General features: G+C 44.0%; 1 protein-coding gene across 2 annotated transcripts in view; it reads right to left on the bottom strand.

Moving 5' to 3' along the window:
* Positions 1-18,969, bottom strand: part of STX7 (syntaxin 7) — a 54,684-nt gene extending 35,715 nt beyond the window's left edge. Inside the window, exons 1-5 of one of the 2 annotated variants that reach the window (XM_073608687.1) lie at positions 12,167-12,305; positions 10,899-11,050; positions 8,815-8,949; positions 5,150-5,219; positions 606-696 (exon numbers count right to left, since the gene is read on the bottom strand). In XM_073608687.1, the coding sequence (XP_073464788.1) occupies positions 606-696; positions 5,150-5,219; positions 8,815-8,890 (237 nt within the window). In that variant the 5' untranslated portion in view covers positions 8,891-8,949; positions 10,899-11,050; positions 12,167-12,305. Of the gene's footprint in view, positions 1-605; positions 697-5,149; positions 5,220-8,814; positions 8,950-10,898; positions 11,051-12,166; positions 12,306-18,828 lie in introns of those variants that run through there. The other variant, XM_073608686.1, reaches the window with a different exon arrangement.
* Between the last annotated feature and the right edge of the window lie 4,346 nt (positions 18,970-23,315).

Genomic DNA, 23,315 nt, shown 5'->3' with positions numbered 1-23,315 from the left:
GGACGCTCGCTGCTAGTGGGGACAGCGGTGACATCGCAGGCTTCGGTTTCAGGTAAGTGACATATAATGGGTTACTATGCGATGCATAGTAGCCCATTATGCTTTACCTCTGCAGGGAAATAAAGAGGAAGTAAAACCCAACAGGGTTTACTTCCTCTTTAAGTGTAATGTATCTATGCTGAGCCAATCTTTTTCTTTCTCACACCTGATTTTTTTTCTGCAGAAAACAATTATACCCAGGTGCCTTTTGGAGACCTCTGTCACGCGAAAGTCCTGAACAAGGGAAGCCCACCTGAAACGTGTTGTCTCCTTGTGAGCAAATATCAATAATAAAAGCTTTTTGGACACTCTTGCTGAATTTTGCACATGTGACTCATCAAAACTGGGCTCCTTGCTTTTGGGACACTCCGCTTTTGTTTAGAGCAGCCTCGCCAGAGCCACTGTGCCTTAGCACAATTTGATTGATCTACTGATGCTTTTAATCTAGCACCCCATTTTTACTTGTTTCAGGGAAATAAAAAGACAACAGATACAGTATATTAACCCCTCACCAGTTTATAAGAAATGCTTTTGGCTGGAGCTGAGCTGTAAGATAGTATCAGTACCTGATCGCTGTCTGTGGGAAGCGATGTAAAGTTCTTGAGGCAAACGTCTGTGTCCTTAGCAAGTTTATTCACAAGCTGTATCTTCTGCTGTCTACAACAAAAATGACATTATCATAGGGTCACTATACTGAAAGGGTTTTGTAATTGTTATATAACCATTTCATATACTCAAAAAAATAAAATAAATCCTCTCCCTCCAGGGCATAATTGGCTTGCACTTTATATATTGCTGACATTTATATACCACCAACAATTTGTACAACACTTTACATACTGTACACTCACATTAGTCCCTACTGTATCTCACCTATAAAGTTATTTTCTGCTATGTGTTGTATTAATGTTATTATCTCTGCTGATATCCAGTGTTAGGCAGCCCCCCATATATCGTGGTTGCAGGAAAGAAATTCACACGATTCTCCCATCAGCACAGCCAGGCATTTCCCACTTTTCTCCCTTCCTGTTCAGTACTAGGTTGTACAGTCTTAGCAAGACCCTACATTCTTCTTCCATGTTCCCTCAATCTCAAGTCTTCAATGGAAAACGCCTGAACAGTGATACATTTTTTTCAGGCATTTTCAGCTCAAACAGCAGCTCCCTCCCATTTTCTAGCATCATTCCACACCTTACACAGGTTTCTATTGGCCACAGCAAAAACGCCTATAATATTTGCACTCATTTTACACTCAAAAACGTAGCCTTAATATTAGGGCACTTACGTGTCCAGACATTCAGCCGTGTTCTCCCCCTAGCCGAGTCTTCAAATCGGCTATCGGATGCTGGTGCTGCCATCTTGACTAAGGGAAACCAGCTGTGAAGCCGCGAGGCTTCACAGCTGGTTTCCTACTACACATGTGCGGCGCTCATTGTGCTTTGTGGATGGGCCATAGTCCCCAGAAGGCTGTGGGGTAAGGAGGGGGGCCAAACTTTGGCAAACTGAGCCGGAAGTGGGAGTGGGTACCTGTCAAAACCAGGTACCAGCTCCCCCCAAAAAGGTGTCAAATGTGGCAGTGGAGGGGGGTTGGAGGCAGACAAATGGAGCTTCCCCTTTTGGGTGGACCTCTGTTTTAACTTGGATGGGTTTCAGGAGTGGTGTGATACTCCAAAAACACTAACCAGAACAATGGAGACACTCTTCCTTATAGCAGCTTCTTGACCCAGTCCCCTTAAAAGTAGGACACGAAATGGACAGCACTGGGGCACCTGTAGCAATGTCTCAGGTCAAAAAAAGCTAAAAAGCAATTAGCAAAGAACTAAGGTGCAGCTGCAACAAAAAAACACCAATATCTGTGTATTAAATCAACATAAATACAGTAAGTGCGCTTGCAATCAAATGATCAAAAAAACTAAATTCCCATACTGCTTGTATAAAAATATAAGTGCATATATATTGTGCATAGTTAGTGAATCACATAACACAGTCAAACAGTGCTTGAAATTGAGTATATGGATAAATAATGAAACATGTGTATAAACATATAAAGATCAAAAATATCCTGAGTGGTGAAAGTGAAAAAATAATAACTAAACAGAAAAGTCAAGTTCCTCAAAAGAAGTTCAATAAAGATGCATAAGTCCCTTTAAAGGAAGGATCGCATATCCACAGGTCTTTGGAAATCACCAATATGAGTGACACAGAAGAAAAAGTGGTGTGGAGGGATATCCAGACAGACAGTGACTCCGGAGGATACTACAGATGGACCCTTACCAAAAATAGTGGACCTCCCTGATAGCAAGGTCTCGTGAGCGTGCAGATACAGCCCTCTGCAGGGACAGCTGGATGGTGGCGTCCGGATCAGCCGATACGTGCGGCGCTCCAATGGGGGATGATTCCAACGTGTCAACCTGGAAGGGGGCACCCGCTCTCTGCACACCACTCCCAAAAAAAAAAAAAGTGGTGGGAGTGGTGTGCAGAGAGCAGGTGCCCCCTTCCAGGTTGACACGTTGGAATCGTCCCCCATTGGAGCGCCGCACGTATCGGCTGATCCGGACGCCACCATCCAGCTGTCCCTGCAGAGGGCTGTATCTGCACGCTCACGAGACCTTGCTATCAGGGAGGTCCACCATTTTTGGTAAGGGTCCATCTGTAGTATCCTCTGGAGTCACTGTCTGTCTGAATATCCCTCCACACCACTTTTTTCTTCTGTTTCACTCATATTGGTGATTTCCAAAGACCTTTGGATATGCGATCCTTCCTTTAAAGGGACTGATGCATCTTTATTGAACTTCTTTTGAGGAACTTGACTTTTCTGTTTAGTTATTATTTTTTCACTTTCACCACTCAGGATATTTTTGATCTTTATATGTTTATACACATGTTTCATTATTTATCCATATACTCAATGTCAAGCACTGTTTGACTGTGTTATGTGATTCACTAACTCGCACAATATATATGCATTTAATGTCTCAGGTCAGGCAAGCCTTCTACTCAGTGAGTACAGACCTAAAAGGGAAGGATATCAGAGACTGCTGCACAGTGTCCTCCAAGCTTGGGATGTCTCCACCAGGCAGGCTCTGCTGTGAAGCTCCCAGGGCAGATCTTCAGGGACCTCGATGAGCAGACTGGATTTTCAGCAGGATGGCCAGGAAGGATGGGCCCTCCTGGCTGAGAACCTCTCCTCTTTCTGTGGTTCTAGACTATTTATGCATCCTTAAACCACCATCTGAGCACACCACCCCAGTGATTGGCCGGAGCTTCAAAAATATTCAGGCTGCTTCTTTAAATCTCCCTCCCACTGGATTCTGGAAATCTCCAGAAAACAGGGGGAAGCAATCAAACCTGCAGCCAGCAGAACCCAAAGAAGCCCAAAGCAATCACACACGGCTCAGCTGATTACAGGACAGCTAAGGAACTAAATTTGCCTTACCACACTTAGTAGCCCAACTAGGAGGGTGCTACACATGTACTACATTGAAATGAGCAAGTTATTCTGGGACCAAGTAAGATCCCATTCACGCTTGCAAATGGGGCCATGCACAATCAAATGTGGGAACTCCAGTGGGGGTTCCCAGTGATTAGCTAAGGGAAGAAGCCCCACTGAAAGCAACAGGAGGCTGACAGCTCCTGCAGCTAATCACTGTGCCTCGCATGTAATTGCTCATGGAGAGATTATTTGTGAGTGATCAACCCTGGATGTACTTAGTCTGCGTCCTCCCCCATGTAATGGTTAATGGAGCGATTAGCAGGTAATCGTTCCATTAACGATTACACATACACACACACACACACACACACACACACACACACACGCAAGCCCATGATTAGCTGCAGGAGCTGTCAGCCTCCCATTGCTTTCAACGGGGTGCCTCCCACAGCTAATCGCCAGGAACCCCTGCTGGGTTCCCACATATGCTCACACATGGCTCTATTTGCATGTGTGGATGCAGCTTAATAAAACACACAATCTACAAGTTTGGTATATCTGTATCTCAGAGCGAAGGGGAGATTTCAAATATTTTTTCTGAATATAAATACATTAAAATATTCACTTATATTTTTTTCAAACGTGGTACCAAAAGAAAGCTAAATTTTGTAACCAGAAAACATTTAAATGTGGTTTTAATATATCAAAGTCATTAGCAGTTGAATTCTCTTCAATATGGCAAAAAGGCCATTTAAAGTGGAAATCTTCTGCCCTTGTTGTTTTAACTTTGGATAGTAAATACATTATACAGCCCACTTCCGGTTTCTTGTCTGGTAAAAAGCCTAGGCTTATGACATCATGCACACTCTTGTGAGAGTTTGCCAGGATGGGGGGGGGGGGTGTAAGTCATAAGAGGGCTAAAGAGAGCTGAAGAGCTCGAGGTGTGCGTCTGTGTAAATCCAGGAAGTGAACAGGCAGCAGCTTCAACTGCCCACAGTTAAAATGGTTACAGCCAGACTCAGTGGAGGGAGATGTCTGCAGCATATTTGGCAAGTACACTATATATATATATATATATCATATGCAAAGTAGTTGGAGGGAAGCTTCAGAATGTCAAAGATATTTCTATTACAAATTACGTGAGCAGACTGCAGTTCCTCTTTAATAAGCTTATAGTCAGGTAACACTATCCTTTTTTATAATTTGTGGCTTTATACATCGAACTGTGCTAAGTTGTGTGCTTATTTATCTAGGAAAGCACACCAAAATATGCTGATTAATTATTATCATTTTTTAAAGGTACTTATATAGCGCCGTCACTTTACACAGCACTTTACATATACATTGTACATTCACATCGGTCCCTACCCTCAAAGAGCTTACAATCTAAGGTCCCTAACTCACATTCATATACTAGGGCCAATTTAGACAGAAGCCAATTAACCTACCAGCATGTCTTTGGAGTGTGAGAGGAAACCAGAGTACCCGGAGGAAACAGGGAGAAGATGCAAACTCCAGGCAGGTAGTGTCATGGTTGGAATTCAAACCAGTGACCCTTTTTACTGCTAAGTGAGAGTGCTACTCACTACACCACTGTGCCGCCCATATTAATGACATCAGAAGTCTCCTTCTGCTGTACTAGCAATGTCAAGAGATATGACAAGGTTGTGTACTCACAGTTGATGGCGGAGCTCTGCAGTATCCAGCGCAGTTCCAAGTTGATTTACTATCCTCTGTATTTCAGAAGCTGCATGAGAAGTTAATTATTAATGTAGTATGTTTATCAGCGTGTGTGTGTGTGTTACAACATGCAGGAATAACATTTTGAAATTAAACATTTATAAGAGGAAGCAATCCATGAAAATGGCAAACAATGAGATCACTGTTATGGCTAACAATCAGAAAGTGAACCTGTCAGGTGCCAAATATTGCCTATTGTGATGATTTGGCAGAATTTTTGTGTTCCCCTGTGGAGTGTCTTGGATCCCAGACCCAGGCTGAATACAGGGCCCGCAGATCTGCACTGGTCAGCAAAAAAGTGTGGACATTAACATATCCCTAACACTTAAACCCTACCCTCCTTTACACTTAACCCTAAGCACGCAGGGGTGTACTCAGAAAAATTGTGAACATTTGTTCTGTGCCAAAAGCAATGTTTTTACTCCATTTCCTCTACAGGTATTATTCATTCACAAAAAAAAAACAAAAATTGAGCGAATTTGGAAAAATACCACATTATGGACAGTAGAAGGAGATAAAGAGCATAGGAAATATGTGCGTTATGTCACACACTAATGTGTATTGTGTAAAAGCTGTCCATTCATTTTGAGCTGCCAACACACTCCAGCTTACTCAAAACGAGCACGACCTTTACCACTTAAAGACCAGGCCTCTTTTTCAGACCCGGTGTTTACAAGTTAAAAACACGTTTTTTTGCTTGAAAATTACTTAGAACCCCCAAATATTATACTTTTTTTCTAATACCCTAGAGAATAAAATGGCGATCATTGCAATACTTTTTTGGAAAAAAAAAAAAAGAACACAGTAAAAAGTGAACAGTGAAAGATAATGTTATGCTGAGTAAATGGATACCCAACATGTCACGCTTCAAAATTGCGCCCGCTCGTGGAATGGCGTCAAACTTTTCCCCTATAAAATCTCCATAGGCGACGTTTAAAAAATTCTACAGGTTGCATGTTTTGTGTTACAGAGGAGGTCTAGGGCTAGAATTATTGCTCTCACTCTAACGATTGCGGTGATACCTCACATGTGTGGTTTGACCACCGTTTTCATATGCGGGCGCTACACACGTATGCGTTCGCTTCTGTGTGCGAGCTCGGTGGGACGGGGAACTTTAAAAAAAAAAAATTTTTCTTATTTATTTAACTTGATTTTATTTATTTTTTCACTGTTTAAAAAAAAAAAAAAAAAAAAAGGTCACTTTTATTACTATTACAAGGAATGTGAACATCCCTTGTAATAGAAAAAAAAAGCATGACAGGTCCTCTTAAATATGAAATCTGGGGTCAAAAAGACCTCAGATCTTATATTTGGACTTAAATGCAATAAAAAAAAAAAAAATTGTCATTTGAAAAAATTACAACAGAAAAATGGCCCTTTAAGACGTATGGGCGGAAGTGACGGGTGAGGGCCATCTTTCCCTCACTCGTCTCCATACCCAGCCACGGACGGGTCCCGATCGCCTCCGTTGCTTCCGACTGCTCCGGTAAGTGGCAGAGGGCACGGGAGAGGGGGTGGCCCCTCTCCCGCCGCCAACGGTGATCTCGTGGGGAGTCCGCCACAGAGACCACACTTTTAGTAAACAGAACCGCCGGCTAAAAAGATGGACACCTCGGTTGTGGCAGCAGCTGCTGCCGTTACCGAGATATCCATCTTTAAACTGCCGACGTATATGTACATGAGCCGGTCAGCAAGTGGTTAATGCAATGCAAAAATGTGATTTGGCCCTTTTATTATAGGCCTGAAGGCCAGTAAACACCTGAATCGCAGAGGAACGAGCATTCCTGTGCCATTCAGTGTGGTGCAATTTTTAGCCTATCTGAATGGGCTGAAAATGCACCAAAAGTAGTGCATGCACTACTTTTTAAAAATGCACTTCAACCAAATTGTATGGTACTGCGGTATCATGCAATCTGGTGTAGGTAAACGCACTGTGTTTGCTATCTGCATTTGGAGTGTCGCTAGGAATACACTGACTTGTAGCAGATCCCACCAGTTTCCTGCACCACGTGAAAAACGCATCTCAGAGTCACATGATTTCATGCATGCTGGGAGTCAGGCAACCAAACCAACGCACAAGAAACGCATCAAAAACCACATAGGCCCCGACCGATCATGTCCGCCTTTCAGTTTTTAATGGCGGACCCGATTGGACCCTCCATTGTGCTCTATGGAGCACTGGATGTCAACATGTGTCCATTGACACCCGCCCACATCCGATCCAATCCCATCTGCTAAAAACAGACGAATGGGAATCCATTCCCCAGCCATCTGGCGGATCGGAGGACAGTCGGATGGAAACGGACAGGCGATCTGTTCCTATCCAACGGCCCAAAGCCCATTAGCGGAGAGGACACGGACCTGTCATCTGCCTACCCAGCTGGGATCAGCGGAGAGATCCCCTGCTGAGCTGCCAGACTCTGCCAGTGTAAAAGGGTCTATATGCATTTTTGATGCATTTTTTTTAGCGGAGCAGTGTTAAAGCAGCCTTATTAATTTCTTCTTTATTGGTTGAACTAGATGGCCTTTTTCAACCTGGCCAAAGCTGGGTATACACTAGTAGAATTTTATTTTACATTTTTAGTTGTAAGTACAGTGGTCTTTTGTCATCATTAGAGGGTCAAATCTGTGTTCCTTTTCAACCACAGCGACAAGAAAATTGGAAGGTACAGAGTGGAACATTTCTGAAATGTTCAAATTTCTAACAGTGTATGTGGTTTTCGTTCAATAAAGTCCATTCACTCCAAAATCGAATGTTAAAAGCAAACAAAATCTTGAAATACTTTCATACGACATTTGAACGTACTAAGAATTTTCACACATGTCGGCTTAAGAAGAGATAGCCTGACCGATAAAGCGCATATCTCAGGGGCTGCATTCACACCTGAGCATTTCAAAGTCGCGGGTTTTTACAGCGTTTTACCATGATTTTGCCCCAAAGAAGCTCAAGTTCTTTTTTGAGCTTAAGGCTCGATTCACACCTATGCATGTTGCTTTTGAGCGTTTTTGGAGGTTTTTTTTTCATGCTTGCCACGTTTTTGAGCCGCGTTTTTGCCGCGTTTTTGCCGCGATTTGCGGTTTTTTTTTTTTTTTTTTTTTTTCATTTTTTTTTACAGTCTTAAAAAAAAATTACAAAAAAAAAAAAAAAAAAAAAAAAAAAAAAAACGGCAAAAACGCACCAAAAACGCATCAAAAACGGTGCACTTGCGTTTTTGATGCTTGTCCATTGAAAACCATTACATGCAAAACGCTGCTTTTTGCATGAAAAAAAGTCCCTGACCCTTTCCAAAAACGCAGAGATACAAAAAAGCATTGATGTGAACATGTTCCATAGGAACCCATGTTAAAAAATTCCCGTGCATTTCTGCAAAATGCAAAATGCATCAAAAAACGCGCTAGTGTGAATGGGGCCTGAGGTGTTTTGCTTCAGGTGACAAAACACTCAGATGTGAACAGGTGCCATTGAAATGAATGGGATTTTGCTTGTTTGGCATTTTTCAGGCGTTTTATAAGCTGAAAACGCTCAGGTGAGAATGCAGCCTAAAAGGTACAGAAGAAAGCCCTATGAGGTTATAACAAGCAAACAAAAGGCTGTGACATACTGCTTTGCGTTATCTTCTGGATATTCGTTGATATGGTCTGCACAAGCTGCATGGGGTCTCTTGTATCATAAGCCATGGTTGCTTTGTACCCGAGATCTTGTTTACATCAAAAATGTCCAGGAAATGGGATGGTACCTGAAAAAAAAATTTAAACGATTAAATCAAAATGAGGTTCACAGCAACGCTAAATGAATTCCATGGCCCAAAGCCTGGACATTAAGGCCTGGTTCACACTTATGCCTTTTTTAGTGCATTTTCAGTTTTGAAGAAACACACTACAGTCCATTTAACATGGTTTCCTGTGGATGTAGTTCACAACTGTGCACTTTATGGAAAGGGCTAGGGACCTTTTCCTAGTTTTTGGTTCCATAGACTTCAATGGATCAAAAGCGTGTATTGAAAAACGCAGTAAGTAAGTTGCAGGAACAGAACAGAGACCACTTGTGAAGTAACAAGAACTTGATTTTCTATGCTTGTATTATCAAACACGTGTACAGTCACTTGGCGCTATTGGCATGTCCAAAAAATTGCCAGATGTCTACCACTGCCTAATGCTATTAACGTAACCAATGGTAAGAGACTTAGGAGCCCACAATTACCACCATTAATAAACAATAACCGCTTCACTTTCGAGATGAGACTAGCATGCAACAAAAAACAAACGAATGGTCATCCGAAAATCTGATCGTGTGTACGAGGCTTTAATCAAATAGCCTAGCCATAAAAGCTCAGGCTAACAATTCCAGAAACAATCATTGTTAATCAATTTGAACCTTGTCACCCCAGCACAATGCTGGATGACAACAACAAAACCTAATACTACGTAGGGGGCTCTCTACTTCTCCTGACAAGGCTGCACCCCAGGTGCCTAAATTGCTGATAGCTGCCAGATGTCTCTAATGAATGCTTGCTTCAGCTGTCACTCAGAAGACAACTGCACTGCAACACAACCCGGAGGTGCACTGTAGTGAGCTGTGATAAAATTCATTTTAACGCAACGCACAGGAAAGCACTGCAGGTCACCGCACCACACCACGCTGCTGTGCGTTTGACAAGAATGAATAAAGTTTAAAAAAAAAAAAGTGGAGGGAGAACTGTCTAATGTGCTGGCCTTAGGCCTGGTTCACAGCTATGCATTTTTAGTTTTGCAGAAACTATGGGTCACGTTCACATCTGTGCATTTTATGGAAAGGGCCAGGGACCAGCAGGTTGTGTTTTTGATTCAATAGTCTTAATATGGATCAAAAGCATATATTGAAAAATGGAAAATGCACCTGGAATATGCAAACTACAACCTGCATAGGTGTGAACCAAGCCTTGGGCCTGATTCACACCTATGAATTTTTTGTGCTTTTTGCATTTTGCAGATATGCACTACAGAACGTGTTCCATAGGAAACCATGTTAAATGGACTGTAGTGCAAATCTGCAAAAAGCACTAAAAATGCATAGGTGTAAATCAGGCCTTTAAGGACAAGAACATATGTGTGTAAAGCTTGCTAAATTGCATGTGTTCAGAAACACTCTGCAGTTTAGCAGACACACAGGGAGTGCCATGCCTCAGCGGTGCATTTTTGCACAGGTCAAATCGCTTGTTACCATGTGGTTGGGTTCAGTTTGTTTAAAAAAATTTTTTAAGAAGGGTCAGGGGTTTCTTTCTCCATGCTTCTGATGGGTCGAGAAGCTCATTGAAACGAATGAGCTGCTGTATTCACGACGTGCGTGCGCAAACATGCACGCGCCAATGTAAAACAAGCCTTAGAGGCCAGGGACTGAAGTGAATATAGAATAATTGTAAAGCGCTGCATAAGTTGTCAGCGCTATATAAATAAACTGCAGATATGCTGTTATAATTTAATAAGGCCGTAGTCTAAAACTTGCTGTGGAATGCGAAAAAGAATGCACAACTAACAAGCTAGTTGTTGCAGCTATGAAGTTAACAGATGCACTAATAATATAAGAAGCCGGGGCAGGGAGATAATCTGTACGTGACGCAGCACCCTGCACATTTATATTTGTGAGCAGAAAAGGATATACAGTGCCCCAAATAAACAGAAGTACCTTACACACAGTGACATCACACACCCGCTGTACAGCTGTCACTGTGCAGGGAGAGATAGCAGCTCCCTCCCAGGAAGAGAAGTGCCCACTGCAAAGGGAACCTGCTGGCTGCCTCCTCTGCTCTGTTTAGGTTGGCCTTGGAGGACTCTTCTTTTTTTGATCGGCCATCAGGCCAACTGAAGAAAAACAAAAATGTGAGATGGATGAATCCTCGCCACTGACAGTGAGACTCCTCTGCTTTCAGAATACACAGACCAGCAGCTGATTGACAAAATTTTTTCCAATCTCGTTGATCACTACATTGACATCTGTTGAACAGGAATGGTCTATAGATGGATCAAAATTCAGCTGGTACCTGCTGAACCGCAGAATTTCAATCCATCTTTGTGCAGCTTAACCACTTCAACCCCTTAGGACGTATCCTATGTCCTCAGGTTGAAGTGGTTACTGGGGGTAATGCCCGCACCTGCGGCATAAAAATTTTCACCCGGCGATGAGCTTTACTGTAGAAGTGATCGGATTGGCTATACAGTGCAGGGAAGGAGGCCCCCCTTCCGCCGCTGCCTTTACTGGGCTTTCCCGTGCCATTGCTGACTTTACTAGGGATAGTACTGCCATCCCTTGGTGCATTTGTGCAATGAACGGGGAGGAAGGGACACCTATACCCACCTACCCTCTGTGATGTAAGTAACCAGAAGCGATGAGGATTTCGTCACTTCCGTTACCTGCTTGTAAAGCATCTAATCAAACCAATTTCAGTTTGATCAGATGTTTTCAGGGCAGAGCAGAGATCTGGGACCTAATAGATGTCAGATCTCTCTATAAAGAGAACCTGTCATGCTTATTGCTATCACAAGGGATGTTGTTCAAGGGATGTTGTTCATCCCTTGTGATAGCCTAGCTCTCAACTGTCCCTGATTTGGAACAAAGTCCCTCTGTCCCGCTTTACTCCCTCTTTCTGGTCTGATCTGTATAGTTGTATATAAAATGCACTGTTTATCTTTCAAAAAGTGTTTCCCAGTGCTAAATCTTTCATCCAATTTTGAAACTGCTGCATTTGCAAATGTCAAAATCAAGTATAAAGGAGTAGTAGTAGTTAAAAAAAAAAAGCACTTGTGGGTTTAACTCATATGAAAGGGAGTGTGTCCTATGACTACATACTTTTGCTAACAGGTGTCCCTCGTTCTCATCTCAAAAAGTTGGGAGGTATGTGATAGCAATAAAATTGATAAACAACAATGTAAAGGGACAGTGTAAACAACACGTTTTAAATAAAATAACATTTTAAGCACCTCCATGCTCTGTAAACGGTTATTGCACACACATGGGAGGTTACACCACAAACATCAGAGTGAAAGCAATAATTCTAGCTCCAGACCTCCTTTGCATCTCTAAACTGGAAACCTGTAAAGGCTTTTAAAGCCTCGCCTATGGAGAATTTTAGGCACTGCGGTTTCTAGGTAATTTTCTAGCAAACAAATGCTGATCTTTAGCATTTTATAGTCTGCACATCCAGCTTTTGTCTGACGAAAACACGGAATCGGCTGTCGAAAGCACCATACTAACGATCCAAATATGGGCAGATTGTTAATCGGACGAAATTTTACTTCCGATTTTCGTATCGTGTGTACGGGCCTTTAGAATGTGTGTGAGAAGAGTCAAAATTGGCCTGGGGGTCAGGTGGTTAATTAAGCTAGGCCAAGGGTGGAGGCAGCTTGTCCCAGCTCAGTCTCCCTCTGGTAAGGCCCTTTTCACACTGGGGCGGTTTGCAGGCGTTATTGCGCTAAAAATACCGCCTGCAAACCGCCTCTAAACAGCCTCCGCTGTTTGTTCAGTGTGATAGCCCGAGGGCTTTCACACTGAAGCGGTGCGCTGGCAGGACGGTAAAAAAAGTCCTGCGAGCCGCATCTTTGGAGCGGTGAAGGAGCGGTGTGTTCCCCGCTCCTAAACCGCTCCTGCCCATTGAAATCAATGGGACAGCGCGGCAATACCACGGCTATAGCCGCGCTGTAGGAGCGGTTTTAACCCTTTTTCGGCCGCCAGCGGGGGGTTAAAACCGCACTGCTAGCGGCCGAATACAGCCGCAAAAACGACGGTAAAACAGCGCTAAAAATAGCGCTGTTTTACCGCCGACGCCCCCACCGCCCCAATGTGAAAGGGGCCTTAGTGTTTGTACAAATGCTTATCAGAGGGAGTCACAGTGATGTGCAGATATGTGCCTGATCAGACCAGACTGAGATCTGCAGCTAATATTTGCACCACATTATAGCACAGCTACTGCAACAAATCACCATTTGCATTTTTCCAGTTTCTACCACACATATTGCAAATCCTCTGCAACAAGGCCCACTATGTTGTTTATTTGGTGCGTGTTGACTATGCACCAAAAAATGTTAGAATAACAAAAGTTTATCAGGCTTACTGTGTTAAAGCTATTGTGTCCCCTGTAAACATGTACTTTCTTATGCCATTGCCCATGCATGCAGCTGAGAAGTCCACCAGCATGTCACCACTGTATCCTGTAGTGAGTAGGCGTTGGCAGGAGGAACCATTGAGCACAGAAGGAAACCAGGAAATTGACCAGGAGTAAATATAAACAATTTGGCCCCATTCACACTGGTGAAAGGATCCATTACTTTAAAGAATCCCAGTGGGTGTTCTCAACGATTATATACAGGAGGCAGCCATATTTAAATTAATGGGAGGCTGACAGTTCCTGCAGCTAATTGAGGTCGCTCACATGCAATGGCTCAAGCAGCAATTACCTGCAGGTGATCCGCCCTGGATGCAAACTCTCATCACTTGCAAGTAACTGCTCCATGACCTATTATATGCGAGCAGCCGCAATTAGCTACAGGAGTTGTCAGCCTCCCATTACTTCCAATAGGCCTGCCTCCCACTGCAAATCACGGGGAATCCGCCTTGGGGTTCTCATATGTAATCTTACATGGCCCCATTCAGGAGTGTGAGAGGGGGCCTTATTCTTTATGAAAATCTGCATATGCAGAAAAACCACCGGAACATATTCTCACCTCAATTCCGAGGACTTCGGCAGTTTAAGGGAGTTGTTTACGAGCATTTGAACACATATAAATGCCACTGGTTACACCAGTGCGATTCAAAAATACCTTCTTGCTGTATCTTTGATGGACCAGCTTCATCAGAACTTGCATTATATAGAGTTCAATGATAACACATGTGAAACACACACAACATGTTAAGACCCCTTTCACACTGGGCGGTTTAGCGCTGGAAATAGCCTGAAATCTGCCTCCTATTCATTCAAGTGTGACTTTTCACACTCGGGCAGTGTGCTTGCGGGATGTTACAAAAAGTCCTGCCAGCTGCATCTTTGGGGCGGGTTGGGAGCGCTATATCTCCCAAAATGCCCTGCCCATTGGAATGAATGAGCAGCGCTTCGGAAGTGCCCAAACACGGGAGTTTAACTCCTTCTTTGGGGTTAAAAGCGCCCTGCTAGCGACCGAACAGTGCCGCTTAAACAGCGGTAAAGCGCCACTAAAATGAGCGGTGCTTTACCGCAAACGCGGCTGCGGCCCCAGTTTGAAAGGGGTCAAACGTGGCCTAAAAGCCCGTTCACATTGAAAGCGCCCAGGCGTCAGCGGTAAAGCGGCGCTGCCCATTGATTTCAATGGGCAGGAGCGGTGTATTCACCGCTCCTACACCGCTGCAAAGAAGCTGCTGGCAGGACTTTTTGTGACGCCCTGCCAGAGCAGCGCCCCAGTGTGAAAGCACTCGGGCTTTCACACTGGGTTTGCAGCTGAGGCTTTTTTCAGGCGCTATTTTTAGCGCTGTAGCGTCTGAAAGACGCCTCCAGTGTGAAAGGGGTCTTAGGCCTGTTGCACTGCGTCAGTGTCCATTGGTGCACTGCAGTGCCATTAATTTCTAATGACACCTCAACACACCTTACCAGCGAACCTGAACTGCATTACCAAACATAAGGCATGCATCTTGTGGTGCACAAGGCAGGCAGACCTTGTAAATGAACAGGTTGCCCTAATGCAACACACATTAACGTTCAGCATAACACATGCAGGTTAATGAAGTGCAACAATGTGAATCCAACCTCTCCGTAATCAACTAAAAAAAAGTCAGAATCTATGAAAGGCACCAAACAAGGTGGCTGCACAGTATACTGAGTGACACCTGTGTCATGCATTCAGGGACATATGCCATGAGTGCAGAATTCTTGTGTTTAGGGCCTAAGGCCCTCTTCACACTTGAGCGATACTACTAGTACTGCATTGCGTTTATTTGCATGTTTTTATAGCACATTTTTGGAGCTGCACTATCTATTTGAATGGTGCTCCAAAAATGCACTAAAGAAACTCATGTATCAAATTTTACACGCAAGAAAAGCACATTTTGCATTAAGCATTTTTTGCACTTTTAGGTCGCAAGAAATAATAGTACAGCAAGTGCATGCTTTAGCGTGTGTTTCACATGTTTGCAGAAACTCTCATTGTTGCCTGAGTTTCTGCTATGCCCAGGTATGAACGAGGCCTTAGGCTGGATTCACACCTATGCAGTTTTAGTGCTTTTTGCATTTTGCAGATTTGCACTACAGTCCATTTAACATGGTTTCCTATGGAACACGTTCTGTAGTACAAATCTGCAAAAAGCACTAAAAATGCATAGGTGTGAATCCAGCCTTAATGCAAGTAATGCTCATTCATCCTCCAGCTATGTACATCTGCCTTGTATCTCAGCCTCTCATAGACTTGGACAGACTAGTGCCAGCAGGGTGGGAGGCTACACCTGGCCTCCTGGACACCCAAGAATGCCAGGATTCGATGTAAGCCAAGCCACCAGGGTGGTCACCTCATCCCTTTAAACCCGAACACATATTTGTTACACAGGTTCTGTGGCTGATTAAGGTGGTAATTAAAAGCACTTAGTGCCTTATCTGCATTAAATTAGCTTCAGATCCTGTGTAAAGCTTGCAAACCACCCATGCGCATGAGGCCCAATATTGACAAACATGATGAAGGGCTGGACTAATCCCAGCAAGTCAATGCTTCTTAAGCCCCCAGTCACACTTGAGCTGAGAGTCTTTGGCCATTTTTAGGCACATTTGTGCTTATGTTTCAGGCTTTTTTTTTTGTTATTTTTAGCTAGTTACTATGCAGGAAAACATGCAAAAAATTAGCATTATGCACATTTTTCAGATGCTCCCATCAAAGCCTATGGCAACTAAAATACCTGATTCTGCCCAAAAGAAGCTTGTGTACTTTTTGTACCTCGAGCTTCAAGCGACACCACACTCAGGTGTGAATGGGTTCATTAACTATAACAGAAATTCAGAGTCAAGCATTAAAGAGCTTTTGGTTCTTAAGGCTGGCTTCACACTATTGCAAATTGGATGCGGATTTCACCGTATCCAATTTGCATGACAGGTGATTGTGACTGGCTCTCTATGGAGCCGGTTAACATATCTCTGGAGCGAATTGCACAAAAATTCGGACTGAAATCAGATCTGAAACAGTGAACAGGGACACACTGGACCCCTGCAGTGAGCCGCTCTGTGCGGCAGTGTGAACCCAGCCTCACTGTTTGAATACAAAGGGCTCATTCACACAGCACTGCATGCTAAAATAACCACGCTTAGCGTATGGACTGCTGTCAGTTCAGGGGCAGCAATGCTGCAGAGTGATACATGTTTCGGCACACACATTGCTTATATTTTTATTTTTTCACTTTATTTGTCTCTGCACAGCAGCGCAGTGTCATGCATTCTAGTGCTCTGTTGTAAAATGTGTCATGTCTGCATTTTACCACATCTCACCGCACCTCCCAGCCTCCTTGCATTGTGAACTGTTTTCTATTTGCCCGGTGGAGGTCCATTGCAGAGAAGCGCAGATCACCACACTACATGTGGACAAGCCTTTAAGCTGGGTTCACATATGTGCGAATTGGATGCAGGCAAGTGTGCAATTCACATGCAATCTGGGTGCATGGCAATTTCAGCCCATTCATTTGCTGATTAAGGTGGTAATTAAACTCACTTGGTGCTTTATCTGCATTAAATAAGCCTCAGAACCTGTGTAATTCATATGTGTTCAGGTTTAAGGGCCGGTCCAGAGATTGGATTTGATTCGAACTGCAGTGAAAATCACATTGCGATCTCTGTGCAATGCGATTTCAGCCATAAAGATTGTATGGCTGAATTTGCATCAAACTCGCACAGGGCCCTTTTTTTTGTCCGCAGCAGAATCGGATCGCATGGGTGTTCACACCCATGCGATCTGATTCCTGTCCGAATTTGCAGATTGCACTGCAATATGTGAACTGATTTGGGGGTGTCATTAACTTTTACCTGACACTCCCAGCAGTTCGCATAGGGCAGTGTGAACTGCCGCCGGGAAACATGCGATGCGGGAACCCGCAGTGGATTCGCAGGGTTCCCGCATCGCAGCAGTGTAAACCGGCCCTTCAGGGATGAGGTGGCAACCCTACTACTGTACCATGCGATCCGGTGCAGGCAAACGCTCTGTTTGTACGTATTTGGGGTATAGTTAAGTTAGCACTGACACCCGCTACAGAATGCAAATGCATTGTGTTTTGAACGCAGTGCAGAAGCGTGCATTGTACGTGAGTTTCAAGCACCACATTCTGAACTGACCCTAAGGGGTTGGTTCACTTTTCCAGAAAAAAATCTAAAGGGGAACTAACACCGGACAACCTTCCAACTCCCCTGGTCCCCACTGTACTTACCTCTGCGGGTGCTGAACTATCAGCACACCTGCAGCAATCCCCACTTTTCTTCATGCACAACTTTAGAGACAGATCAGATCGATTCATGTGATGGTGCTGACCAATCAGAGTTGATCTGCTTTATGAAACAAAAAAAGAATTGGTCTGGCCCATCCTGGAAGTGCTGCACAGAAAAGAGCGGAGGGTTTTAAATCGCCAGACCGGCTGCGGGGGTGCTGACAGCTCAGCAACACCGGAGGTAAGTACAGGGGATGGTGAAGATGTCCGGTGTTCGTTTTACATTCTTTCTGTAAGCCCTGGGTCACACTTGTGCAGCTTTAAAATCGTGCTACTTCAGTGCAATTTTAAAGTCCCACATCAGTGCGATTTGCATTGCCGATTTCATTGCGGCTTTCATTTAACAGAAGTCTATGCAAGTCGCAATGAAAATCGGTTAAAAAATAGTGCAGGAACATTTTTCATAACCGTGGCAATATGAACGGTTTCATTGCCGGAAATGGGGTGTCACTTGTCATGCGATTTAAAGCTGTCAAATCACATGACAAGTTGCACCGCTGTGATTGGGGGCTAAAGTCGAACTAAACCTTTAAAATGACAGCCGGTCCCTAACTTTTGGACAGACTGGCTCTGAACTCCAGGTTCACCTGTCCACCCATAACGCAAACAGCGTCAATGGCCTCGCCAGCGGTTACAGGAACCAATCTATGAAATACGCCGTTTGTAAACAACGCCGGGACACTTTCATGCATGTTTTTTTGCCACATCACTGCCCCTCTGCTGTGGAACCAGAAGTCCCAGCAGGTCGGTGTGTTACAGAAGTGTGTGAACAGGAAAGCACTGACACTGCTCCTCCTGCCATCACATGATCAGAGTTCAGTCTGGATTTCCCGAGCAACAACAGGGAGACTCCCCTCTCCGCCACATCAATGGAATGTGCAGCTTTAGAAGAGTTAACAATGGGCGGTCATGCGATCCTAATAAACCCTCTATAAATCCAGGACCAATATATTACAATGGATTGCCTGCGATGACATAAATCAGAGTGTTCCCAGTGTGTAGATGTGATCACTTCTTGTGTGATCAAGTGACAGCTTCCTTGTGACAATCTGAGTGCTGCGCTGAGATCACAACACAACAATCAGATCAATGGTTGCTGGATCAAATGATCCCTCCATACTGATCACAGCCTGCCTTCCCCATTTAATACAAAGCCATGTCATACCTGCCTGTGTCCTGCGGCCTCAGTCTGCTCCACACACCCCAGTGACAGGCAGCGCATACTCAGTGTGAGTGGGAAGGAGGGGCTGAGCCTGCTGATCTCCAGTGTCACACTTTAGGAAGTGTGCTCTGCATTAGGCAACTCATTTCATTCTAGCTGTCAGCATAACGAGCCTGCTGCTTCTTCCTGGTGGGGGTTTTTTCAGGGCACAAGCGAAAACACATCGGCTTGTGTTGGTATACAACTAAACGCTCGTATGTGTTTATATGCTTACGTTTTTTTTTCGTTTTTTTTTTCATGTACTTTCGTCTAGCTTTGTTTTAGGATAGGCGCACATCTATGCGTTTTTAGGCTCGATTCACATCCATGCATGTTGCTTTTGAGCGTTTCTGCGGTGCTTTTTGCTGTGCTTTTTGCATTTTTAGACACGTTTTGCATTTTTTTTTATGCTTTTTTTTTTTTTTCATTTGTGCAATTTGTTGTTGGGTAGATTAACCTCTTTTGCTGACCAGCCGCCGTCATTATACTGCGGCAGGTTGGCACGGCTGCACAAACCGCCGTAGGTGTACGTCGGCGGCTTTAACAGCTATAGGGGGTGACGTTGGAGCCGATGTGTGTGCCTGGCAGTCGCAATTTCCACTGGCGAGCCGCGATCACTCCTCAGAGAGCCAGAACGGGGATGTAAACAGTCAGGGAAGTAAAGAGATATCTGCTGTTCCTAGTGATTAGGAACAGTGATCTCTCTCTACTGCCTGTCAGTACACTGCCCCCTACAGTTATCCCCGGTACACACAATCAGAAAATCGTACGAAAAATACCAATTTCGGAGCGATCGTACGATAATCTGATCGTTAGTACAGTTCATCCCGATATTATTTGATCGGACATGCACAAATGTTTTTTTCGTACGATGACAGATTGCACAATTTTCGTTTAATCAGTACAGCGGTCGTTCAAAAATGCATTACAACACATAGGGGTTATTTACTAAAGGTAAAGGTAAATCCACTTGGAAGTGCAATCGCTGTAGATCTGGGGGGGACATGCAAGGAAAATAAAAAACAGCATTTTAGCTTGCACGTGATTGGATGATAAAATCAGCAGAGCTTCCCCTCAGATCTACAGTGACTGCACTTCCAAGTGTACTTGTAGTGCCGAGTGGATCTGCCTTTAGTAAATCAACCCCATGACATCACTTCCGAATTTTTATTCTGTTGTACACTAATTTTCGTGACTTTAGTAAACTCATCAGATTTGATCTGAGATTAGCATGCATAAAAAAAAAAACAAAAAAAACAGACGATCGTTCGTCCGATAATCTCATCATGTGTACCGGGCATTAGAAACACCTCCCTAGGGAACACTTAACCCCTTGATCGCCCCCTAGTGTTAACTCCTTCCCTGCCAGTGACATTAATACAGTAATCAGTGACTATTTATAGCACTGATCGCTGTATAAATGTCAATGGTCCCAAAAAATTTCAAAAGTATCTGCTGCATTGTCGCAGTCCCGCTAATAATCAGTGATCGCCACCATCACTAGTAAAAAAAAAAAATTATAATAAAAATGCCAAAAATATATCCCCTATTTTGTAGACGCTATAAACCAATCAAAATACGCTTATTGCAATTTTTATTTTTTTAGCAAAAATATGTAGAAGAATACATATTGGCCTAAACTAATGAAGAATTTTTTTTGGGGATATTTTTTATAGCAATAAGTAAAAAATATTGTTTTTTTTTTTCAAAATTGTCACTTTATTTTGCTTATAGCGCAAAAACTAAAAACTGCAGAGGTGATCAAATACCACCAAAATAAAGCTCTATTTGTGGGGAAAAAAGGGTGTACATTTTGTTTGGGTACAATGTCTCATGACCACGCAATTTACAGTTAAAGCGACGCAGTGCCGTATCGCAAAACATGGCCTGGTCAAGAAGTGGGTTAAACCTTCTGGGGCTGAAGTGGTCAAAGAGGTTGTAAACCTCCGAAAAAAATTAAAAAAATAAAAAACAAAACAAAAAAACCTGCAAGACAAAGGCATAATGAGCTAGTGTGCATCGCATTTTAGCTCATTATGAAATACTTACCTTAGAACGATGCCCTGCAGTGCGGCCCACACTCCTCTCCCACGGTCCACATCTTTCCCGGAGTTACTTCCGGGTTCGTAGGCTTCGGCGCTGTGATTGGCCAGAGCCGGAAAGACGTCACTCGCACGCATGCGCGCAGGTGCCGTCGTTCACAGTACGGGTCCTGAAAAAATGGCATGGGCGGGCCCTTCCTTCGGTGCGCATGTGCCGATGACGTCGTCGGCAGCGTATATAGTAAATATCTCCTAAACGTGCAAGTTTAGGAGATATTTACAGTACTTATAGGTAAGCCTTACTAGAGGCTTACCTGCAGGTACAATTAAAGAGTAAGTGTAATGAAAGGGGATGGTGGCGCTCCCTAGATAGCATAAAGGTGACCAAATTAATGGTGTGTACCTAAAAAGGTGTGGTATACCAAAAAGTAATGACTAAATGATAATATATGTGTGCAAACTAGTATCACATCACAAATAAATATGGTGATCAGATAAACTCCAGGTACATAAACAGTGCTTAATAATAATAGTATACCAATCAGAAAATCAAATATAACCCAATCAGGAGATCAAAAATAACCACAAAAACAAAAAAAACCTTCATAAACTTAGTTGTCTGCTGTAGGTGGGGTGACCACTGAGCAGGCCCACTCCAATACCGTGAACCCACTAACGTGGGTGATATATGAAAAGTGTCTATAAGTGAATGTACAAATAATAGTCCATACAATATATAATTGAATCTTCACTCAGAAATGAATAGCACCCACTTGGTGACTTATGTGTTTTCAGAGAAACTTGATACATATATAAAAAAGAAAATACTAAATAAATGTTCATAAGTAAGTGTGCAAATAATAGTCCATATAATATGATTAAATCTTCACTCAAAATGAGTAACACGCAAATGGTGACCTTGTGAAAATCCTTTCGTGACTTTGTGCTCCCCCTCCAGGGTCCCTACTCACCGGATCCACTCACCCCTACAGGGGTAATACGCTTAAGGTTGTAACTACTGCGGTCACTCCACCACCATAGTTGTTCTGGTGCCTAGGATATCCTTCCTTTCTTCAGGTACTTTGTGGTGTGATCTGTAGTAGGTTCCAGTCCTTACTGGAAGCGTTTGCATTTGTTTTCTTTTTTCCCGGCTTTTTTCCCCTATATTTTCATCTGGTGATCTTGTCAGTAACAAAAACTCTGGCTTATGATGGCAACACTCACTGCATTACTTCACTTGTCCTTTGGAGGACAAGAAAACAAATGCAAATGCTTCATCTAAGTAAGGACTGGAACCTACTACAGATCACACCACAAAGTACCCGAAGAAAGGAAGGATATCCTAGGCACCAGAACAACTATGGTGGTGGAGTGACCGCAGTGGTTACAACTTTAAGCGTATTACCCCTGTAGGGGTGAGTGGATCCGGTGAGTAGGGACCCTGGATGGGGAGCACAAAATCACGAAAGGATTTTTCCCAAGGCGTCTTTCAGGACAGCACCTGAGAGATAGCGACTCCACCCACCGGAACAGGAAACACCTTCTTCCTCCAAACTTTAAAGGGAGGCGCCTCCCCACCATACCTCAGTTTTTGTGTTTCCTCCGGCCTGGAGGGAACATCTTTTGAGGGGGAGCAGGTTCTCTCAGGTGCTCCTGGGAGACGGGGCTTCCTTTCTTTTTTTCCTCCTTCAGGGACCCGCTGTCCTCCCGGCCTACCCAAGCCTCGACAGTGGTAGCAAACGGGCTCCTCTTCCCCTCCTGGTGCTCGGTGAGAGCCGTAGACCCGGTGATCCGCGCGGTCATAGGGCGGCGGTGCGCGTGCGCCGCCGCCATGTTTTTTGGCCGGCAGGCGCGGCGGAAGTGACATGGCGGGGTCGCTGGGTCAGCAGAAGCGTCATTTCCGGCGTGGATGCAAGGGGGGAGGAGGGAGGACAGGAACTGGCGCCTACTTCCGCTTCCGGTCCGGTGCAGATGCACTATGGGAGTCCGGAAGCGGCTTATAAAGCCACAAGTGAGGAGCTGCACACCAGAGATGGAGGACTCAGCGTCTGCAGCGGTGGGGACAGGCACAGGCGCCAGTAAAGCTCAGGTAGGAGCAGCAGTTTAAGTCTGCCTTTCTTCCTTTCCTGGGTTTGGTCTACTTTCTTTTTTCTTACCCCCTAGTGGCAAGGGGCCTGTCTGGGCACTAGAGGCTGACTGGTTTCTTCTTAGTGCACCTGTGGGTGATTCTTGTGTAGCTGAGACCGGGTCTCACTAAAAGGTCCCCTGGTTTTTTTCCCTTTTTTGTTTTTTCTCTCACAGGCTAAAAGCTCTGACCCAAAAAAGAGATGTCCTTCTTGCAGGGCCAAAATGGGAGAAAATTGGAAAAAAGCCTTATGCAGTACATGCATCACTTCTTTAGTTAAGGAG

The sequence above is a fragment of the Aquarana catesbeiana genome, linkage group LG13 (genome assembly GCF_042186555.1).
Source record: "Aquarana catesbeiana isolate 2022-GZ linkage group LG13, ASM4218655v1, whole genome shotgun sequence".
Classification (NCBI taxonomy): Eukaryota; Metazoa; Chordata; class Amphibia; order Anura; family Ranidae; genus Aquarana; species Aquarana catesbeiana.
This window is presented reverse-complemented; position numbering and strand designations above follow the sequence as displayed.